Source organism: Lonchura striata, chromosome 5 (genome assembly GCF_046129695.1).
Source record: "Lonchura striata isolate bLonStr1 chromosome 5, bLonStr1.mat, whole genome shotgun sequence".
NCBI classification, from domain to species: domain Eukaryota; kingdom Metazoa; phylum Chordata; class Aves; order Passeriformes; family Estrildidae; genus Lonchura; species Lonchura striata.
Window position 1 is genome coordinate 56326068 of NC_134607.1, and position 19589 is coordinate 56345656.

The 19589-nt window shown below is 37.8% G+C and overlaps 1 protein-coding gene across 6 annotated transcripts in view; it reads left to right on the plus strand.

The window, feature by feature from the left end:
• Window positions 1-19012, plus strand: part of ANO4 (anoctamin 4) — a 171855-nt gene extending 152843 nt beyond the window's left edge. For all 6 annotated transcript variants that reach the window (XM_021552777.3, XM_021552781.3, XM_021552782.3 and 3 more), the window contains 7 exons: window positions 1204-1301; window positions 3681-3823; window positions 4821-4973; window positions 6292-6439; window positions 8868-8987; window positions 11995-12100; window positions 15329-19012. In XM_021552777.3, the coding sequence (XP_021408452.2) occupies window positions 1204-1301; window positions 3681-3823; window positions 4821-4973; window positions 6292-6439; window positions 8868-8987; window positions 11995-12100; window positions 15329-15520 (960 nt within the window). In that variant the 3' untranslated portion in view covers window positions 15521-19012. The remainder of the gene's footprint in view (window positions 1-1203; window positions 1302-3680; window positions 3824-4820; window positions 4974-6291; window positions 6440-8867; window positions 8988-11994; window positions 12101-15328) is intronic.
• The last annotated feature ends 577 nt before the right edge of the window (window positions 19013-19589 follow it).

Below are 19589 nucleotides of genomic sequence, written 5' to 3' on the forward strand. Positions count from 1 at the left end.
CATGCTTAGACCACAGTTTACATATTATTGATGTTATGGTTGTAACATTGCTGCTGCTTCATTAACACTGCACCCGCCTCTCTCAGGATATATTCACTTGTGACCAATTCCTAAAACACAGAAGGATGATGATTTAGTAATGACAGAGAAGTAAAAAAATTAAAAACAAAACAAACAAACAAAAAAAAAAAACCCTGAAAATAACCCCAGAAACAACAACAACAACAACAAAAAAACACCAATCCTATCACCCTGTTAATCTAAAGAGATGCTAAATTAGGTCAGCAGAAACCTCAGCAGTGATCCAAGTTCTGAGAGCTGGGTAATGAAGTATGTATAAGAAATTAATATCTCATTTTATTCCAGGTAATGACCAATTTTTCTCCCTAAAAGTTAGAGAGAAATAATTCCTGTTCTGTGACAGTGATTTGTTTGACTTATCTGTAATACCCAAGATTTTAAAATACAGTTTGAACTACACTGTTTGGATCTGCAAAGCCAATTGCACAAAGTGCTGTGTGAGAGTAGAAAGCTTTTGATTCCTTTCTGTTTGTTCCAATACCAGATAAAAAATTACCTACATTTGTACTATCTGAAGATCTCTCCCAAAAGCAGCACCACAGCTTCAGTGGCTGGAGCCACTGTTAAAGCAAGCAAGCACTCAAGAAAAAACACTAAGAATTGTTGCTGAGCAGAGAGAGCTTTTTTGTTCTTTGAGAAGAGAAAAGCTTTGCACGGTCTACTCAGTCATAGATGTTAAATAGTACTCAATTAATAATTCTAGGTCTATCCTCTAGGCAAGGACTGTTTGGTTTATGTGCAGCCAGGAGGAATTTTCTCTTCATTCTTTGACTTGATGTAGAGTCATCCTCCCCAAAAACAATTTAAATCAATGGAGAAACTTGGTGGTCTTTGCCTCTGCCCTGCCCACAGTTGCTCAGCACGTTAGAAGCACTGCTGTGAAAACTGCATTGGTTTCAGCAGACTCTGACCTCTGCAGAGAATTAGGTGATAAGCTTAAAATACTGACAGTATGATACAGGGTCATCTGCTCCCATGAGTTTACACTTCTTTAAAAAATAAGGAGAATGCATTTAATTTCCTTTTAGTAAATAATCCACTATCATTTATAGGCTTTAAGAAATGCTTTAAAACTCAGCATTATTCCCATTTAACATATTTTTTCTTTTTTTTTTCCTGTAGTGCCACCCTAGTGGATGCCTTATTGATCTCTGTATGCAAATGGGTATTATAATGGTTTTAAAGCAGACATGGAATAATTTCATGGAATTGGGATATCCGTAAGTAAATATAATACCTATGCTTCTATAGGTCACAGAATATTAAGTTTATGTTTTCCTTATTGCCAGTTAATAAGAGCAAGATGCAGTAGTCATTACAGCAAAAAATCCTCCCCAGGGGTACAGATCTCCAAATATATTGATGATGTTTGGGAATTTTTTCCACATTGGACACAGTTTGCAAAAGCGGAAGTGTAATATAAATATTAACAAATAAGTACTACATGGGAAGTACTTGGTTTTGTTACATTGTATTCTATGTTCTAAAACGCCTTAAAAATAACTGTGTGACCACTATGTTGCTTACATGAAAAATACATGTATCATTTCTTAGCTATACTAGTAAGTTCTAAATCCTATTTTTGTTGGGTGATAAAAGATGCCTGAAAGAGCAGGTACGAGATGGAAAAAATGCACTGCTGGCACATGCACTCTGAAAGATAGAAAAATGTACTGACTGGTATGTAGACACGTTCCCTTGTGATCTTCAAGGGAACATGAAGCTGTGCCCTAGCTAAAAGGTTGGCAATTACTCCTTTCCTATTGGTTTATTCCTATTGATTAGTATTTAATGAACATATTTTATATTATTAATATAGACTTAATATGATCAGTGTAGTTGATGATAGAGAGTGTGGATGGTCATCAAGGGAAATTAGCAAGTGTGAAAATCTAAGAGAGAGCTGACATGGTCAGAAAGTTTGCCCTTGTAAAGTTCAGAGAGATTTGCTATTTCTCCATCTTTCCTGGGCCTAGCACTGCTTGCCAGTATTTTGCAGCTGTTAGGGCTGCAGGGATTAGCTGGGATGGGCAGGAGGGAACAGTAGCAGCAGTATTGATCCTTTTCTTTCCATTCCCTACCACTTCTGCCAGTTTTCATTAGAACTCTCTGCTTTCTATTAATACAGATTTTTTAAACTTAACAAAGAGCACAGAAGAGAAATAAAATAAGGTGATTGATAGAGATAGGAGGAGATTGTTTAAGAACAAGTAATTTTATATGAATAAACTGCTTCAGGTGAAATGAATTTTCACTTCAAAGTCACAAGGAAAACCACAACATAAAAGACACAGTCACAACACTGTGAAATGCTTCAGCTTATTCTGATGAGAGATGTGTTTGCCCTCCAGACCCTTCATTTCACCTTCTAGCCTTGAAATGCTGCAAGAAAGCGCATTTCTTTTTGTGTGAAAAACACCTTTCTGCTAAGAGCTTGATGGCAGCCAACACAACGTGGATGGCCAGAGGGCTTGGAGGCAACCCTGCCATCTGTACCTGAATTCAGTTGAACTGCACTTAATTTCACCTATGCTTCTTTGAGGAAGATAGGAAAAGCTGTAATCTTTCTGATAAATTATGTAAATGGAAAAATAATCTCTAAGATTCAAGAAAAAAAGCAGCTGTCCAAACCCTTATCCAAATCCAGTTACTATTTGCAGTCACTTTGCACCACTCAAAGACCACAGCAGGCCACTGTGAGGGCAAGAAGTGAAGCATTGTCAGGAAAAGGACTGAATTATTTGGGTGATCTATCATGTTTTTTCTCACTGAGACAAAGTGGCTAATCACAGCTTCAGAGAAAATCTCTGTCATTGTGGTTTGGGGTTTTTTTCTCTCTATACTAACTCTTAACTAGTGTCCTTTGTTGGCCAAGCAAGTGCAACTCCCTGACAAGGTGTTTATTTCAGATGTGAGAATTCATTTCACTTTTGGCTCAGTGCCTTTCACAGTGGTTTTACACAAGCATTTCTTTGGGAACAGTGTCTTCCCCCTGATGTCCAGTACAGGTCTCCCATTTGTTGAGGTGGAGGTAGCTGCTATGTCATCCATCCATCTCTCAGCCACCATGTGTTGTCTGTAGTTCAGACATTTCTTTCTGCCTCTTTCTCCTCTGAATGTTTGGCTGCAGACACCATTCAGGGTTGCCTTTTCCTTCCAGGCTTGCCCAGTTACCCTGCACGCTGTAGAGCCATGCAGAGATGCCAGGTCCCACACAGAGGAAAGAATCAAGCAGCATTAGCACTCTTATTTACTGAGCTCAGTATCTCCATGCAGCATTGCATTCTGCCGCATAAGCAAACACTGAAGTGATTTGGCATTCTGTCCAGAGAAAAAGAAGTAAATAAACAATGAAAATATATCAAAATCCTTTCACCATTTTAACAACATACAGGCTGGGATTACAGCTCATCAACTGTATCTGTTTTCATACCTATTATGCTGTGTCATCAGCCACATGTATTACTAATGCTCTATTTTCTGTACATTGGGAAATTAATTTTGCAGGATATGTTGTGCCCACTTAACCTCTTCCAACTTTGTGATAAATAGCCATTCATATTCTTTACTTTGTTTCTTTTATTTAATTTAAAATGTAGGCTAATTCAAAACTGGTGGACCAGGAGAAAACTACGGCAAGAGTATGGCACACAGGGAAAAACAAGCTTCCCACAGTGGGAAAAGGACTATAATCTGCAGCCCATGAATGCTTATGGACTCTTTGATGAATACCTAGAAATGAGTATGGCTCTAACCTTCATTCTCTCTTTCACTATATTTTAATGTTGTTGTTTTTCTGTTGATGTGGGCTGGTGAATTCTTTTAATTGTCACTATATGAAGTTAAGGAGACTGCAAAAAAGTGTTTATTTTCACAGAGCAGATGAGGAATGGGAGTAAGTTTTTAAGAACCAAACAAATGTAGTTAAGCACACTGCTGATGGTCTGCTAACCTCCCATCTATGAAACACTTCCCATTCCAGATTTGTTTTCCAAACCAGAGCCCAGTTCTTTATCTGCATACTTTTCTGAAGAATTTGCTGTTATTTTCTAAAGAAACTTGTCTTGTGTTTATGCTTTGAAGTGCATGGTACAGACCAGCATGCTTATTTATGTTTAAAATCCTCCCTCATTTACTACCTCACATTTACAAAGTTACTTACTGCCAAAAGGCACTGCTCTATCCAGAGGAGAGAGGAGAATAACTGCTCAAAAATATATATTAAAAAAAACATGAACTTTTGCCCTATGTGACTGAACTGCATATGTCATGATTGTTTTTTTCCTTTTCTCCCTCACACAATTCTTTTCAAATTAATTTGAAATCTCATACTCTGAAAATCTACCTCTAGAAACTTAAACAGAATTTCAAACTGCTTCCCATCTGAATTATAAAGAGGAATGTATTCATTCCAAATCTTTGCAAGTACTGAGAGATCCTAGTAGATGCTGGAGTAAAAATGTCCATTTCTAAATGAACAATTGTCCACTTCAGAACTTAATTCCAAATTACAAAATTTAGATGGTGCTGTCCACCATTCCAGGGTCTTTTCATTCTTTCTTCTAACTTTTGACAAGGACTTGCTGCACAACTGCCACTAGATCATTATATAGTATGATATAATAATGAGTGTCTGTATACTTTATACATACTGTTTATTTTCATACACTGTTAGGTATATTAGACATTGGGGTTAGATCCTAAAAGATATTTTGTGATATTTCCTTTTTTTCTCCCAGTTCTTCAGTTTGGGTTCACAACCATTTTTGTGGCAGCTTTTCCCTTGGCACCACTTCTGGCCTTACTAAACAATATTATTGAAATTCGGCTTGATGCTTACAAATTTGTTACTCAGTGGAGAAGACCTTTAGCTTCAAGAGCCAAAGATATAGGTGAGCTCTTTGTATGGTGTTTGTTATATATATGTGCTAGTTGTCAAAGCTTTGACCACTTCAAGCAAGATCATATTAAGGTATTTTCAGTCATTTTCATCTCTTGATTGTTCAAAAAATTTCAAATATCTGATGCCAATCTACTTATGCAATTAATAGTCTATAATATTTTAATTATTTTCTGGGAGACTGAACAGCCAAGGTATAAAGTGATCAATGTTCTCTGCAGGTGCTTTGTTGTGGCAGACACATTGTGCAAACACATGCTGCTGCTCAACTTGAATATAATAACCAGACAGATCAGATGAAACATGAAAGCCAAGTTAAAGTGGCCACCATCCCGTAAGGAACCTGTATGTTTTATATGTACCTGGCCAAAACCAAGCTCCCCTGTGACTCAGGGTCTGTGCCCACTGGGTCCCTGGTGGGTCAGACAGGGTGGGTCTGGATCCTAGCAGACAACTTGCTCTCAGTGAGTCACACCTGCATTGCTAAACACAAGGTCCACAAAACTCAGAGGTCATCCAGCCACACACTCTTGCAAAGGATCTCTGAACATATTTTGACTAAAAATCTCTTCTGTCCTTGCAGTATGCAAAAGCACAACACCTTTAGGAAGAACTTGAAAACAAATTCATCTGCCCAATGCTGAATCTCTGGTGTTTTCAGAGAGGTAAATAGGGAATCTCACTAACCAACTGCATTGCAAAAATCCCTAGCCGACACCAAGAAATAGCAGATCAGGATTTGTGCTCTTAGAACATTCTATCATGTGCCTAAAGCCTGTGTCTGATTAAAGCTTTGAATGAGAACAGTGTGAATCTGTGGGTTCTGGCACAAGCCTGGACAACAGCCATACATGGTATACACTGCAGACATAATTTATAAAAAATGCAGCTCTATAATGTAGTTAATAGAAGCACAGAACAATACCTTTTTTGCATGTTGATTCAGATGTGATTTCTCAAAATAAATTGCATTCTAGCAAAGTTTCAGGGTCAATTCAATGCCTCATTAAATCAATGTGTATGTCTAACCTTCCTTTGGTGTGATTCACAGTGATGAGGACAGTGATGAGCTGTTCAATAAGAAAATTTATTTTTACTTTTACTGTATTTTTACTTATTTTATTTATCCAAGAGTCACCAGTAAAGTTTTTATCCAAGAGTCACCAGTAAAAATTTTTACTGGTGACTCTTGTATAAAAACTACATAAAAACACATTGTGCAGTGGGAAAAACTACTTCAGATCATGCAGTACTTCAGGCACTTTGGTTCTTATTTTTCCTGGAGCAAACATACTGTCCTTGTTAAACAGGCATCTGGTATGGGATCCTGGAAGGCATTGGAATTCTTTCAGTTATCACAAATGCATTTGTTATAGCAGTGACATCAGATTTCATCCCTCGCCTCGTTTATGCTTACAAATATGGACCTTGTGCTGGCCAAGGAGAAGCAGGACAAAAGTAAGGCTTTTTTGGGGGGAGGTGGGAGCAGATGTGCATGGAAATCACTTACTACTTGAATAGATGCAGTATTACTGTCTGTGTATGTTCTGATTCCACTAAACCAAATGTATTGTTTGTGCTCAGGTAAGAGATACCAGCCATAGGTACTGGTGCTCTGCATATTCACAGAATGGGTTGCTGAGTGACTGACTGTGATCCATGAGGTTGCTTCAAGGCAAACATGGCAGAGCTATTTCAGAGATTTTGTGTGTGACAGGATGCTGCCCAAGCTGTACTTCCCAGCTGGTAGTACATGGATATAATCCTATTTTTTTTTCTGAAGCAATGCTGATACGAATTAGTAAAGAATTTGTTGAGCATCCTAAACTTGTACATTGGGGTTTTTTCCTGATGTAATATTCAGCATGTATTGCTTTAAAAAGTAGTGTCTAGCAAGAGGAAGAAATTTCCAACTAATATATCAATATATACTTACAGAGAAGAGCAATTTCTTTTTCTTCTAAAACTAGAGTTCTTAGATTAATTATTCCAGGAGATGTTTGTGATCTGAATCCCTGCTGCCTAAGTGGATTTTCTTTCAGTGTTGCTAAACACTGAGATTATATTAGTATGTGCACACTACCAGCAAGCATGAGATAGTTACTGCCCAGCCACTTGTGAAATCTCAGCTGCTGGGCTCCAGGAAGGTCACTGAATCCAGCCAAGCACAGACACAGTTTGCAAATACTCTAGCAGTGCCATAAGCAAGGAACCCTGCTGTTCAAAGAAACCCAGGCTAAACAGTAGACAGTGACAGAGAGCTTGCATTCTGCTGTTGGACATATGGCAGATTGATTTTTTTACTCCCTGCTGCAGAAAGTGAGTTCATCTGTTGCTGCCTTTTTGACATCTTTTGACTGTCAATACATTTAATCATACTGGCAGAAGAAGGGCATCTGGAGCAGCAGCTTCTGATTAGGAGATCTGCTAACTTCTGTCCTGCAAGGATTTGGGCATTTTAGCTAGGGCTAGGGAGGATGTTCTGTTTGCTTTCATGAAGAGTTAAAATCCCTTCAGGGGCAAAGTGGTCTGGTGACAGTTGTTCCTGAGCATGTGCCTCTGCTCATACCATTATAAAGATTTACAGGATATTGTGGCACTGTAAGCAACTCATTGCTAAGGAAAGCATAAGGAAGGATTTTCTCAGGAACACTGTGGATAAAAAAACAACACCTTTAGAAATATTTATCTTAAGACTCAAATATGACTCAGTGGCTTTGAAACTAGTTCTGCACAGGGGAAGTAGTTTGGCTCACCATTTGGCTCTTATCTTCTTTTCACAAAACTCTAGTACAATGTTTTCACACTTCTGCTGCTTTTTTGAGTGAATTTCCGGATGAAGCCATCAGGTAGTAATATTTTGAAGGAGCTAACCTATATTTAAACTGTTTATGTCAGCATTCTGAATAATGTTATTAGTAAGTACTGTTACAAAAATCCACAGGAATAGTGAGTTTTCTCAAATTAAGGTATGAAGACCCTCTGTTATTGAATAGTTAAAAGAGAGAGGGACCCTTTTCCTTCAAAAAATGTCTGTAGGTATTAGATCCACATGACACACAATGATACTAGAAAAACACTGGAATTAAATTAAGTTCCAAATGTAATCAGTATGGAGACAAAGCCAGATGGTGTTGGAATATAATTTTTCAAACAGTGTAAAGTCCATATATAGAAAGATCCAACCCAAAACCAAAATCCCCCAACCCTAAGGGTGCATTACACTCTGCACCAAGATGAGTTGTGTGCCTACACTTACCTTTGTTTGCATGCAGTTGGTGCAGCATGGACAGCACAAGATCTCCTCAGTGACAGCACAAGATCTCCTCAGCTCTACTAACACAAAACTTGAGCCTTCTACTGATACCCACAGCCCTTCAACAGGGGACATAACTTCTTCTACTCAGTGTTCTCTAAATTTTGCCTCACAGTATTCAGTCACCCTGGGATCTTCTAGAATGGAGTTCCTATGATTAACTGGACATTTTACAAAAAGCTGTTTCAAGTGTATTATCTTTCAACCTGATTTAGTCTCCCTTTGTGCTAGTACCATGAGTGTAACAGTGGGAATATTTTGATTATCTTCCTAACACTCCTCATTATTTTCTCTGCCCCTATTGTTCACCATTTAGGTGACTTTTCAAAAGTAACCAGTCCCAATCTTCACCATTCCTTCTCCCATAGAAATCTACCATTGCTTCACTTTTATTGTTCATCTGACCTACTTTAGCATTTCTATTATATTGCTTCAACATCCCTTTCAAATATTAATAAGCATGAAAATTGTACTTTTGGATTTTATGAAACCCAGAGGACATCCTCCTGGGTACAACAATTAATGGAAAAATCTTGCTGTGTCCTGCTGACAGCATTTTGTCCCCTCTAGGTGTATGGTTGGCTATGTTAATGCCAGTTTATCAGTATTTCTGGTGTCTGACTTTGAAAACCGTTCAGAGCCAACATCAAATGGAAGTGAATTCTCTGGGTCACCATTAAAATATTGCAGGTAAGTTTCTGGTCAACATACTTCTCTGCTTTAGGACATTGAAATGGAGAAGCATCATAATAAATCTGGAGTTGAAATTAATTTTTAGAAGTTACAAATTGAAAGTTTTAACTGTGTTGTTCAGGGTCATGCTCTTCCTGGTGCTGTTTGGCTGTTACCTGCATGATTCCTTCCTCAGATAAAAGATTAGCCAAAAAAGCTGGTATCTGGAGGATATCCTATTGCAGGATTTTTATGGTGTCATATCTTGACTCAGACACAATCATCATGGATAAATATGGTATCAAAGGGCCAGTAATAGGTGCCTGACTACTTAGGTTCCAGTGAGACTCAATTGTGATGAGATGATATCACAGGACATGCACAGGATGTCAAAATTGCACAGAAGAGGCCACACTGAGGGATTTCACAGGTCTGACAGACATAAACAGGCTCTGTCATAAGCTGTCTTTACAAAACCTCAAATCCAGCATTTCCAAATTGTTGAATTGTTAATACGTTTATGTTATTGCTTACTGGTGTAATTATTAGTAATAATCATATATTTGTGGTTTGAATCAAAGGAAGATGAGCAGTTAATAATCTGCATGTCTTTGTCCTCAACAAAAGATGGAGTCAGAAAAGTCTGTACTGGCAGATTTACACCTGAGTGAAATTAATAGCCAAAAACCTCAAGGGTCTATATAAAAATCTTAAATAAAAACCAAAAATACCAAACAAATACAGCTACCAGTTATAAATTGCAGTATAACATTACAAGCATGAGAACTGGTAGCCTTTTAGCAGATATTTAGTCCAAATATTTTTCACTGTGAAGAATTAAAATATCCTTTTATGAGTGCCTAAAGAACAAAAGATACTCTGTGATACTACAAAGGTCTGTGGTACAGCAAAAGTCAGTGATATTTGCAATATTGTGATGTGTTTTATGAATAGGAAGAATTTTGAGTGGTATAGCATAATAAATGGGGGGAGGGGGTGACATCAATGCTTCCACTTAACTAACTGATATTTAAGACTGTTGCAACTTCTTTGGCAGAAAGATTATTCCAATGCTGAATTCACCTGTGGAGCAGAACCACACTGAGAATATTCCATTCCACATTATTTGCTATAGCATTATTTAATAATCTTTTGTCATTCTGACTATTCTCTTCCACCCCTTCAATTCCTTTCTTGCCCAATTTCTAGCATGAAGTTGCTGCCTCTTAAATTTGATGATGGAAATCCCACAATAAAAAAAAAAATGTCTGCTCAATATCACCTAAACAGAACACTATTAAATTTGGTGTGATAAATCTCCAAAAGATATATCTGTTCTTTTGGGAGACACTGAATTGTTACGTATATCTATCCTTGAAGGAAAATTAACATTTTTATTTATCTGGGTTTATCAGCTTCTGACCAAACTGCATTCTGCTAAGGCATCAGTCATTTTAATTGCACTTCAAGGCAGATATTGATAGGCAATTAAGGAAATATTATGTTATACTGTGTAATAGTGTAGACACTTTTCCAGGAAGGCAGTTTGTCTGAAAAAAAGTCCCAGTTAATTTCTAGTGGCCTGGAACACAGATAGTGCTGTGCTATTCTGGTTGTTTATAAAAGGCTTCCCCATTTTTTCACGTGTAACAATAGGTTCCTAGCAAGTAAAAAAAAAAGAAAATATATACTCTACTGGGACTTGCTCCAAGTATTTCCCTTTTCGGGATGCTTAGGATATTGTAAAGCATCCTAAACTATGAAGTCAGATGTCTACTGGCACAAGGAAAGATATTTTCAGTTTTGAGAACTTATTTTAGAAATGCTGCCATTTCTGAGAGATTTGATGCTGACTAAGATGTCATGACAGTTTATTTCCATTTGCATAGCATCCTCTGCAACCTAAGAAGGTGAAGCTTCATGGAAAAATACAGATTATCATAGAGATTAAATAATGTTTATTTCTTTTATTCATCTGCATTTTCATTAGTTTCTTAAAACTGACTTAGTGATCAACCTGTAATATTGACTATGGTATTTTCAATATTTTTTTGCAGTGGGTTTTTTGTCCCATCTAGGAAACAGATGAAGAAGCAAACAATTTTTACACTACTTTTAAATAAGGTTTCCACAGTTCTATTTTAGAATTAACAAACTGCTAGTAAACATGGACTCCAGAATGTGTGATATAAACAGATTCATGGTTTGCAAATAGTCTTGGTGTATTCCTGGATCCAACTTTCCCAATAGATATCTACAATTAAATTTTGGAGACCTGAAGTCTTCCAAATAACACAGTGAGAAAAGACACTAGATCATTTTCTCACATAGTCCTCACCTCTTGATATACCAAGAGGTTCAGTGCTGGCTCTTCTGAAGTTAGGATGAGTCATGTTTTACACCAGGGATGGCCAGCTAATTGATCAAGGGCCAGGTGGAGTCCATGGGGCATTTTTATATGGATTTTGGGAGAACTATCAGGCTGGCAAACCTGGGGACATTTATGGGTTTAAAGTGTCCTTGAATAAAGGGAATAAAGTGTCCCTTAAAAGAGCAGAGCATCCCACCCTTCTCCAAGTTCTGAGGAGCTGCCTGAAAGATATACGTCGTGCTGCCAAGGAAGATGCTGTAGGGTCAAAGCACCTCCCATCCTGTGCATTTGTTTCACGGGTTTTCTTCAGACAGACACTGTTTTGGGTCCTTTGTACCCAATTTCTATTAGAACTCACAGAGTGCATCTTACTGGTAGGTTTCAGCTGAAAGTAAGTCCATTTGCATGCAGAAAAGCATGGTAAGAGGAGGTGATCAGCACACTTGCTCCAAAAGCAGGCACCTGACCTGAAATCAAACACTGGCACAGGCCCAGCCTTAGAAGCAAGCAGCATTAGGGTAACGTGTGCAGTTCAGACTGAGCTCCTTTTGGGTGCAGAGAATGGAATGATCAAGTGAAGATAAGTTTTGGTTTTGCCTTTGCCCAGGCAGCAGTGCAGAGCTTGCTAACTCCCACACTGTGCTCGCCTTTCAGGTACAGGGACTACCGAGACCCTCCGCACTCCCCAGTGCCCTATGGTTACACGCTGCAGTTCTGGCACGTCCTAGCAGCGCGCTTGGCCTTCATCATTGTGTTTGAGGTCAGTGACCATTCAGGTGGCAGAACAAAACCAAAAAGAATACAAATTTCCCTCTGAAGCTTTGCATTGGGATGATCCATGATAGCAGCTGTTGACGTGTTTTTTGTCTTAGTTTCTTCTACTTATATTGTGCTTTGTATACTCAGCTTCATTTTCTGAACAGTCACAGGCACATAGCTTCTTACAGAAAAGGGAATACAACACCAAAAATTGTAGCATTGATTTGCAAAAAGGGAGAAATAAATGAAGCTTTTATTTACTTTTTTGGTAACTGGTCTAGGTTGAGAAGCCATATGCTGACTGTTGTGTAAGGATAGGGATGAAGGAACATGAGAAGAAAATATTAAATCTGAGCAACTGAGAAACAATGATAATTAAAGTTACAGTATTTACACATCTAGCTTTTTTTCTTGTTTGGGTTTTTTTTTTAATGACCTTCATTCCTCCAGGATGGTTGGCATCACAAAGATGATGACAATGAAAAGGATTCAAAATCTTTGTCTATGTTCATAATATTAGTATTTACTGTCAGTATCTCAGATGTCTCTAAGGCAAACCAAAGGCGATAATACCAACATCACATGACTGGTATTCCCATGCTGATTTTGAAAAAGAGAGACGGAAAAATAGGGTGCAATGATTTACCAAAAAAAAAAAAAAAAAAAGCAGCTCTTAAGATCTAATTTCAAGTGCCTGAATATCCTCACCAGAATTGAACATCTCTCCAGCACAAGAAGTTTGAAATGCCTTTTACATTGTGAAAAAGCCAAAGAAGGAACATATGATTTTAAAAAATTCTTTACTCAATCCTCTGCTCTGAAATCATAGCAACAGGGCATTCAACACAGATACAGAACCTGTAGTCACTATACTGACATATGGTGTAATGTTCATGAGCACATATTGCATTCTGGCTCACAGAAGAGTGTAAATTCATTCTGAACTGAGCTTTCAACACACTTCTTTGGGTAACGCAACAGAAGCATTTGTGTTAGAGCAAAGGTGGAGAAGAAACATTTTTTAGATTGTTATTTTTATTCTTTGTGGCTCAGCAGAAGCCCAAGGACTTCAGCAAATTCCCCCTGATTGCAATTTTCAGACCTTCCCAGGTGAAGGAATATGGCACTGCAAGTTGGGCTCTAGTCTTCCTTTACACTGGGTAACTTATTAACAGTTGGTTTCCAAGGAGATAATTTCTTCCATCATCTGTTCCACACTCAGGGAAATACTAAGGGAAAGAAAGAGAGAAAGATTTGATAGAGGCTGGCCAGGCTTAATCTCTTCTAGTTTCATGAGCAGTCAGTACTGAAAGTCAAGGTATGCAAGTCCAAAAAGGACTACAAGAATGGTCTTGGCAGATCAGCCTAAGAATCTTAAAGACTGAAGAGAGTCTGGCCTCTTGATACACACTTGACATAAAGGCAGCCCAGCATAGGCACAAAGAGAAGTGAGGCAAGAAAAATGAGCCCTTTTTGCCCTGTTCTTTTAAAAAATTTAAAGTTCTTTTAAAAGTTTTCTATTCCTTCTGATGTTTACATATTTCTACTAGAGTTCTCACACACTGTTCATGTAAATAATTATTATTTTGCATTCTTCTTTGTAAGAAGAGAGAATTAATGGACTTTTAGTTTAACCAATGTGGTTGGAGAGGTGGCAATTTCACCCTCCAATCCATTGTCACTTTTAGAATTCTACATATTGCAAAGTCAGAAATAAAACTTCCTCTTTTTCTTCTTTTACATCTTGAGTGAATGCATGAGTAATTTCATGTCATAGTGCAACAAGCCCTGTTCAAGTCTCACTGTCTAACCAAATTTGTGACCAGCTGTGGAACAACTTTTAGTGTCTTCCTGTTACCAGGCACATCTGAGTTGACTTTGCTTTGTCTCAACCAAAGCCATAGGCTGGCTTATATCTGCTTCCCCCAACATGAGCCACTCTGCTTATGGATGCTGCAAACTATAACTATAACTATACCTATACCTATAAAATTATAACTATAACTTAACTATATGAAATCAAAAAGGTCATTGCAGCAGAAACCACAACCTTTTTATTTGAAAATACTAATGGTTGTATTGTGATTGCTGCAGTGCCTACAATAAAGATTGCACTAAGAGATAGGGGATTCAAGGTAGGTTTTTTCATAAATTAAGTAACTGTCTAAGCTCAGGCCCCTTTTTGGCACTTTGAGTATGGTTTGTTTTGGATAACTTAACCTCCTTTGAAAACAAACAAAAGTATTTCCTATCACTGCAAAAGGAATTCTTTGTCCAGGCTAAACTGACAGAAGAGGCTTTTTTTCTCTCTTTTTAGGTTTGGCAAAAAAAAAAAAAAAAAAAAAAAAAAAAAAAAAAAAAAAAAAAACCCAAACAAAACCAACCAACCAACCAAACATACAAACAAAAAACCACCAAAAAAAAAAAAAAAAAACAGCAATTAGAGTATTGTGAGTTTATTTTCAGTAGCTTTCAAAAGAAGGGTTCTGCTTGGAGAAGAAGAAATACCTTTATTTCTCCAGTCTAGAATATGTGTCCTTTCTGAGATGGAGGATTTTTCTGTTTATCTGTTCCTCCTCTTAAGTGAACTGAATAAATCTACAAGCAGCATTTTTGAACAAACAGGGCACTCATGCATTCCTCAGGCATCAAACTCAAGTTTTGCTGTATCATGCCTAAAATAGGAGGGACAAAGGATCACTCAACTTGTATTTAATTGTGGTGTTTGCTAAACAGAAATATGACTTTGGATAAGAGACACAGTGTAAGAAAAAATGTTTAAGTTTTGTTTTGTATAGATACATTACTGCTTTTGTATAGATACATTACTTCAAATTCTGATGTGTTTATGGCAACAGGAAAGTGTTACATCATGTAAGCCTCCTCTTCCTGCAGAGCAGAAACTAATACCAGGCTCTGTCCAAACAACTTTACAACAAATCGTGACCTCTGGGCTTTGAACACATAGGTCATAGAACAGTTTTGAAGCTTTATTTTAACCCACCTGCTCATAATTTCTGCTGTGACCCACACTCCACTGTCTTTGGCTGGAGTTCTTGGGGGAGAGAAAACTTCATGTTTCTTTTTCTTAAAATTTAGTAATGGATTTAGTTTAAACACAGCATCAGTCTGCATATTGGAAAGAGATGGTTTTCACAAGATACAAAAAAAGTACTTGTTTTCTTCCTGAGGTTTTACATTTTTCTTTCCTTTCTTTTTGTGTTCACAGCACCTTGTCTTTTGCATAAAGCATCTGATCTCCTACTTAATTCCAGATCTTCCAAAAGATCTGAGAGATCGAATGAGGAGAGAAAAGTATCTGATTCAGGAAATGATGTATGAAGCTGAGCTAGAACGTCTGCAAAAAGAGCGGAAGGAAAGGAAAAAGAATGGAAAATCTTATCACAATGAATGGCCATGACAGGATGAGGAAGAAACTGCTTAAGAGATGATGAGAACTCTTGTTCATAAAAAAATTCCTGGTTTCCTACAGCAGAGACTGCATTGAAAAGAATAGTCAGTAATGTTGTGTGCATTTAGCACACATGTGCCCCTCTTCAATAGGGTGGATTTTGTAATAAGCCTTTTGAAATTAGAGGTGTTTCCAAGGCTTAGTCTTCTCTAGAGCTGATGTCAGCATGAGCATATCAGATCAATACTAAGTCTCTGCACTCTTGCCAGGAAGCTCCCAGGCCCTGACTAAAATTTGAGGCCCTGAACTTCAAAGCAGTTACAAAACTTCCAGTGCTTTACAGAACTTGGTGATCTTATGGTTCATTCTCATGAAGTTGCTACTTCATAAACAGTGACTACGCCTTGGCAATGTGGCAGTGTTTGTCTGTGTGTGTGCACCACCTGCAGCACGTGCATGGCAGCGTTGCTCCCTTCCACAGTGAACCCAATGCGTTAGTTTGCATTTGCCACCAGTTAAGGTCACGTAGGTGGATCATTTCCATTGCTCAACAATACTGAAGTATTATCTAGAAGGAGATGCATGACCATGAGTCTGATCGGCTGGCCAAACGACACTGAAAAATGTAGGCATCAGAAGTGCAGACAGATAGCCAAGCATCTCAATGTGGCCAGAGGTATCTAGCTGTAGGGTCATTTATTTGGAAATGACACTGTGAAAAGTTGGTAATATATGTTAAAGTTTTGAACAGTGCCTTTTCAGCTATAGGATTGTCTGGTGTCTGAAGGAATCAAATCAGCTTAGGGCATCTTGCCCAGAACTGCCCATGTATTTGTGTTGCCAGATCACATGGAGGCCTAGTCAGGAATTGGGGTGTACTTACACACGTAACAGATGTTAGACAGTGTGTCTTAAAGACCTATCTGCCTAAGTAAAACAAACGAACAAAAAAAGACAGATGAAGAAGGTCAGCAGAATAAAACACAGCCATCCAGAATATCTACACTTGTAGCACTTTCTGTATTCATCATTCCATTATCTATGAAGGGATAGAGGGAAAAAACAAAACAACAGACTATAGTATGAAAAAGCTTGAAATCCTTAATGCAGAGCAATTCTACACAGGTGTAAATTAGACTTGGGCAAAAAAAGCCACTGTCAATATCCTTCAGAAAATTCCTTAGTATTGAGAAAATAAGAATTTTTTATTTAATTAAGAAATTTTAAATTTCCAGATTATTAACCCAAAAAGAGTGGACTTGGAGCTTTGAAGACATCCTAAGTGTTGGATGGAACAACATGAATCAAAGTACTGAATATTTTGAAAGCTCTTCAATCAGTTTCTAAAAGTTATTCTAGAAGTAATTTGATAGAAGGAGTAGAGTTTGCCCTTCTGGACAGATCACACAATGCAAGATCCTATGGATGGATACCTCAAGCTCCACATGACAACAGGGCCATTTGCACCAAGACAAATATCACCAAATTAGATCTATTAACTTTTTTCCACTGCAAAGGAGAACTGTGCTATTTGCATGAGATGGGGGAGCTTTGATGAAGGGCAATATGGCTTGAAGAAGGAGAGGGGTGAAAGAAAATGTGAGCACCCTCCTCTCTGTAGCCACTGCCTGCCTACACACAAAAGCAAGGAACCTCCCCCAGTAGCAACCCACCATCCTACCTGAAGAGGATAAAGGACATAGCAGCTCCCTTTTATCAGCTGCTCCTAGCCCAGGCCTGAAAGTCCCATGAGACAACATAAATACTGAAGGAATTTCAGGATCAGTCTGTTCTGTGGTGGCTCAGTGCCAAACTGAGTGGGGAGCACAACTAGTGATTGTGGGGTAAAATCCTGACTAATGGGGAAGTGAATTTGTTCATCTTTGCTTCTGCTCACAGCAGCTGTGGACACAGCCCACAGGACAGTGGGTAAATAGGAGTATTTCTATTTCTGTAAATAGGGGGTGGGGATCAGGCTGTTGACCTCCAATACACACATGCCAGATGGGTTAGTATTTATCATCCTACAGTTGCAGCCTGGGAATTTTGAGGCAGAATCACTGTGCAAAATCATATTCAGACCAAATTCTCATAAATAATTTTATTATTTTGGATACCCTCTGTTTAATGTCTAAACCAACAAATGACCAGAGCTTAGAAACTGTTTACTAAGTAGTAAAGTGAGACATGAGCCATGCATAAAATCAGTGCCACCCATACGAGTAGAATGGACCTTTGCAAATCCCTGCAGTAAGATGCAGCTTTGTCAATTTAGATCTCAGTAACTTTGAGAACTGAACTGAAAGACAGTAGAATATAAACTGATTTCCACTCCAGAGGAACCACTGCAATAAAATGTGCCAAAACAAATAATGCACAGCAGAAATGCAATAGATAGTAATTGCTTTTGAGAGTAGTTTTCAAGACAGCTGCATTATGATGAATTTTCCTGACAAAACTTTGCTAGAAGATGTGTCCTGCTCTGCTGTAAATGAGACCATGGGTTGGCTGCTTGCCAAGCTTGTGCTGAGTATGATGCTGCAAGGGGCTCTGACCTCCCCGGCAAACCCTGAGTACATCTCTGTCACTTCAGTTTGACCAGTCAACCCATCGAGGTTTCTCTGCTGCTGGTCTGATGAACAGATTTCCCCGGAGTCCTTCAGAGCTACATAGCAGAACACTCAAGAAGGATGGCCCCTTTTTATTTATTATAAAAATAAAATACAAATAATAGTATAATAATAAATGGAATTTTAATAGTCTCTAGAGAACTAATTTATGCCATATTATTCTTGATCTGATTATGGGTTTTGCTTAAATCTCCATGTGACAGTCCTGTATGTTGTTTACTTATTCCAGCTCCACAAGAGCACTACCTTCAAGGGAATGAGAAAAAACTGCAACCTCAATGCATGGCACAGACATTTTACATAGCAAGCAGGCCAGCACACATCAGAGGATTTACTGTGAAATCATTTTGCAATCAGCACAAGATTGTTCTCCATAGACCATTCTTGACAGCAGCATGTACTTCATGAGCAGTTACACACCAGTTTTTAAAACCAAGTTAAAAATGTATATTGGGACTGTTTTTCAGCCCGTTTGCTAAGATTTTTGCATTCTGTCCCATGCTGGTTTTACAGATCTTAGAATAAAAAATGTAAATTAACAACATGGAAACTCTGACAAAAGAAAAATCTAAGAATAGAACATCATCTACTTTCAAGCCACCAAATACTATGACAGAAAACATGTTTACAAATCAGTTATTTTTTATTTTAAATCTTTCTGAGGGGAGTTACATTATTGACCATATATATTATATATATATATATATATATATAAAGTATATAGAGAGATTGTTTATTTGTAAATAGAAAAATTCTGTGGAGAAGAATGTCAAGTTTTCACACTTTAAAAAAATCATCAACATAAAGCCATGTTTAATGCTTGTACAATGTGATGTAATAAACTTGAAAAATAAATTATGCATATGAAATATTACTGCATGTCATTCATTAGTTTCTTTTGTTAACCTTATTTGTTCAGCAAGCAAACTGACCAGTCAGATAGAAGTAAAATTTAAATGCAGACCAAAACCACACAAAATCTATCACTATTTTCTCTCTATGGTTCTTTTGCATAGTCACATAGTCAAATATTGTAATGTTGTGGTTTTATGGTTGGGGTTTTTTAATGTGTTTACTTAAACACATTCCTAATTGTTTTGTCTTGTGACTCTGCCAGATGCTGCATGTAATTTGGACACTGCAGAGTGCTCCCACTCCTGTGAAATGAATCAGTTTTGAGCATCCCATATTTATCAGGTGAGCTTTTAGCTGGGAGAGATGAAGGATCAGGGGGCAGGAGTATGGTGGAGACTCCAAGAATTATCTTGCTTTTACACAGACAAGGAAGGCCCTGGCTTAGAGTTCAGCTAGCAGAGGACAGTATATTTTCCCGGAGAAAATATTATTGAAAATCAATTAATTGTTTTAATTAATGATGCCAATTAAGAAGAATATAGGAAAAAATAAAGCGAAAAGTGTCACTTTATAGGTCTGCAGCAGTCATGGGA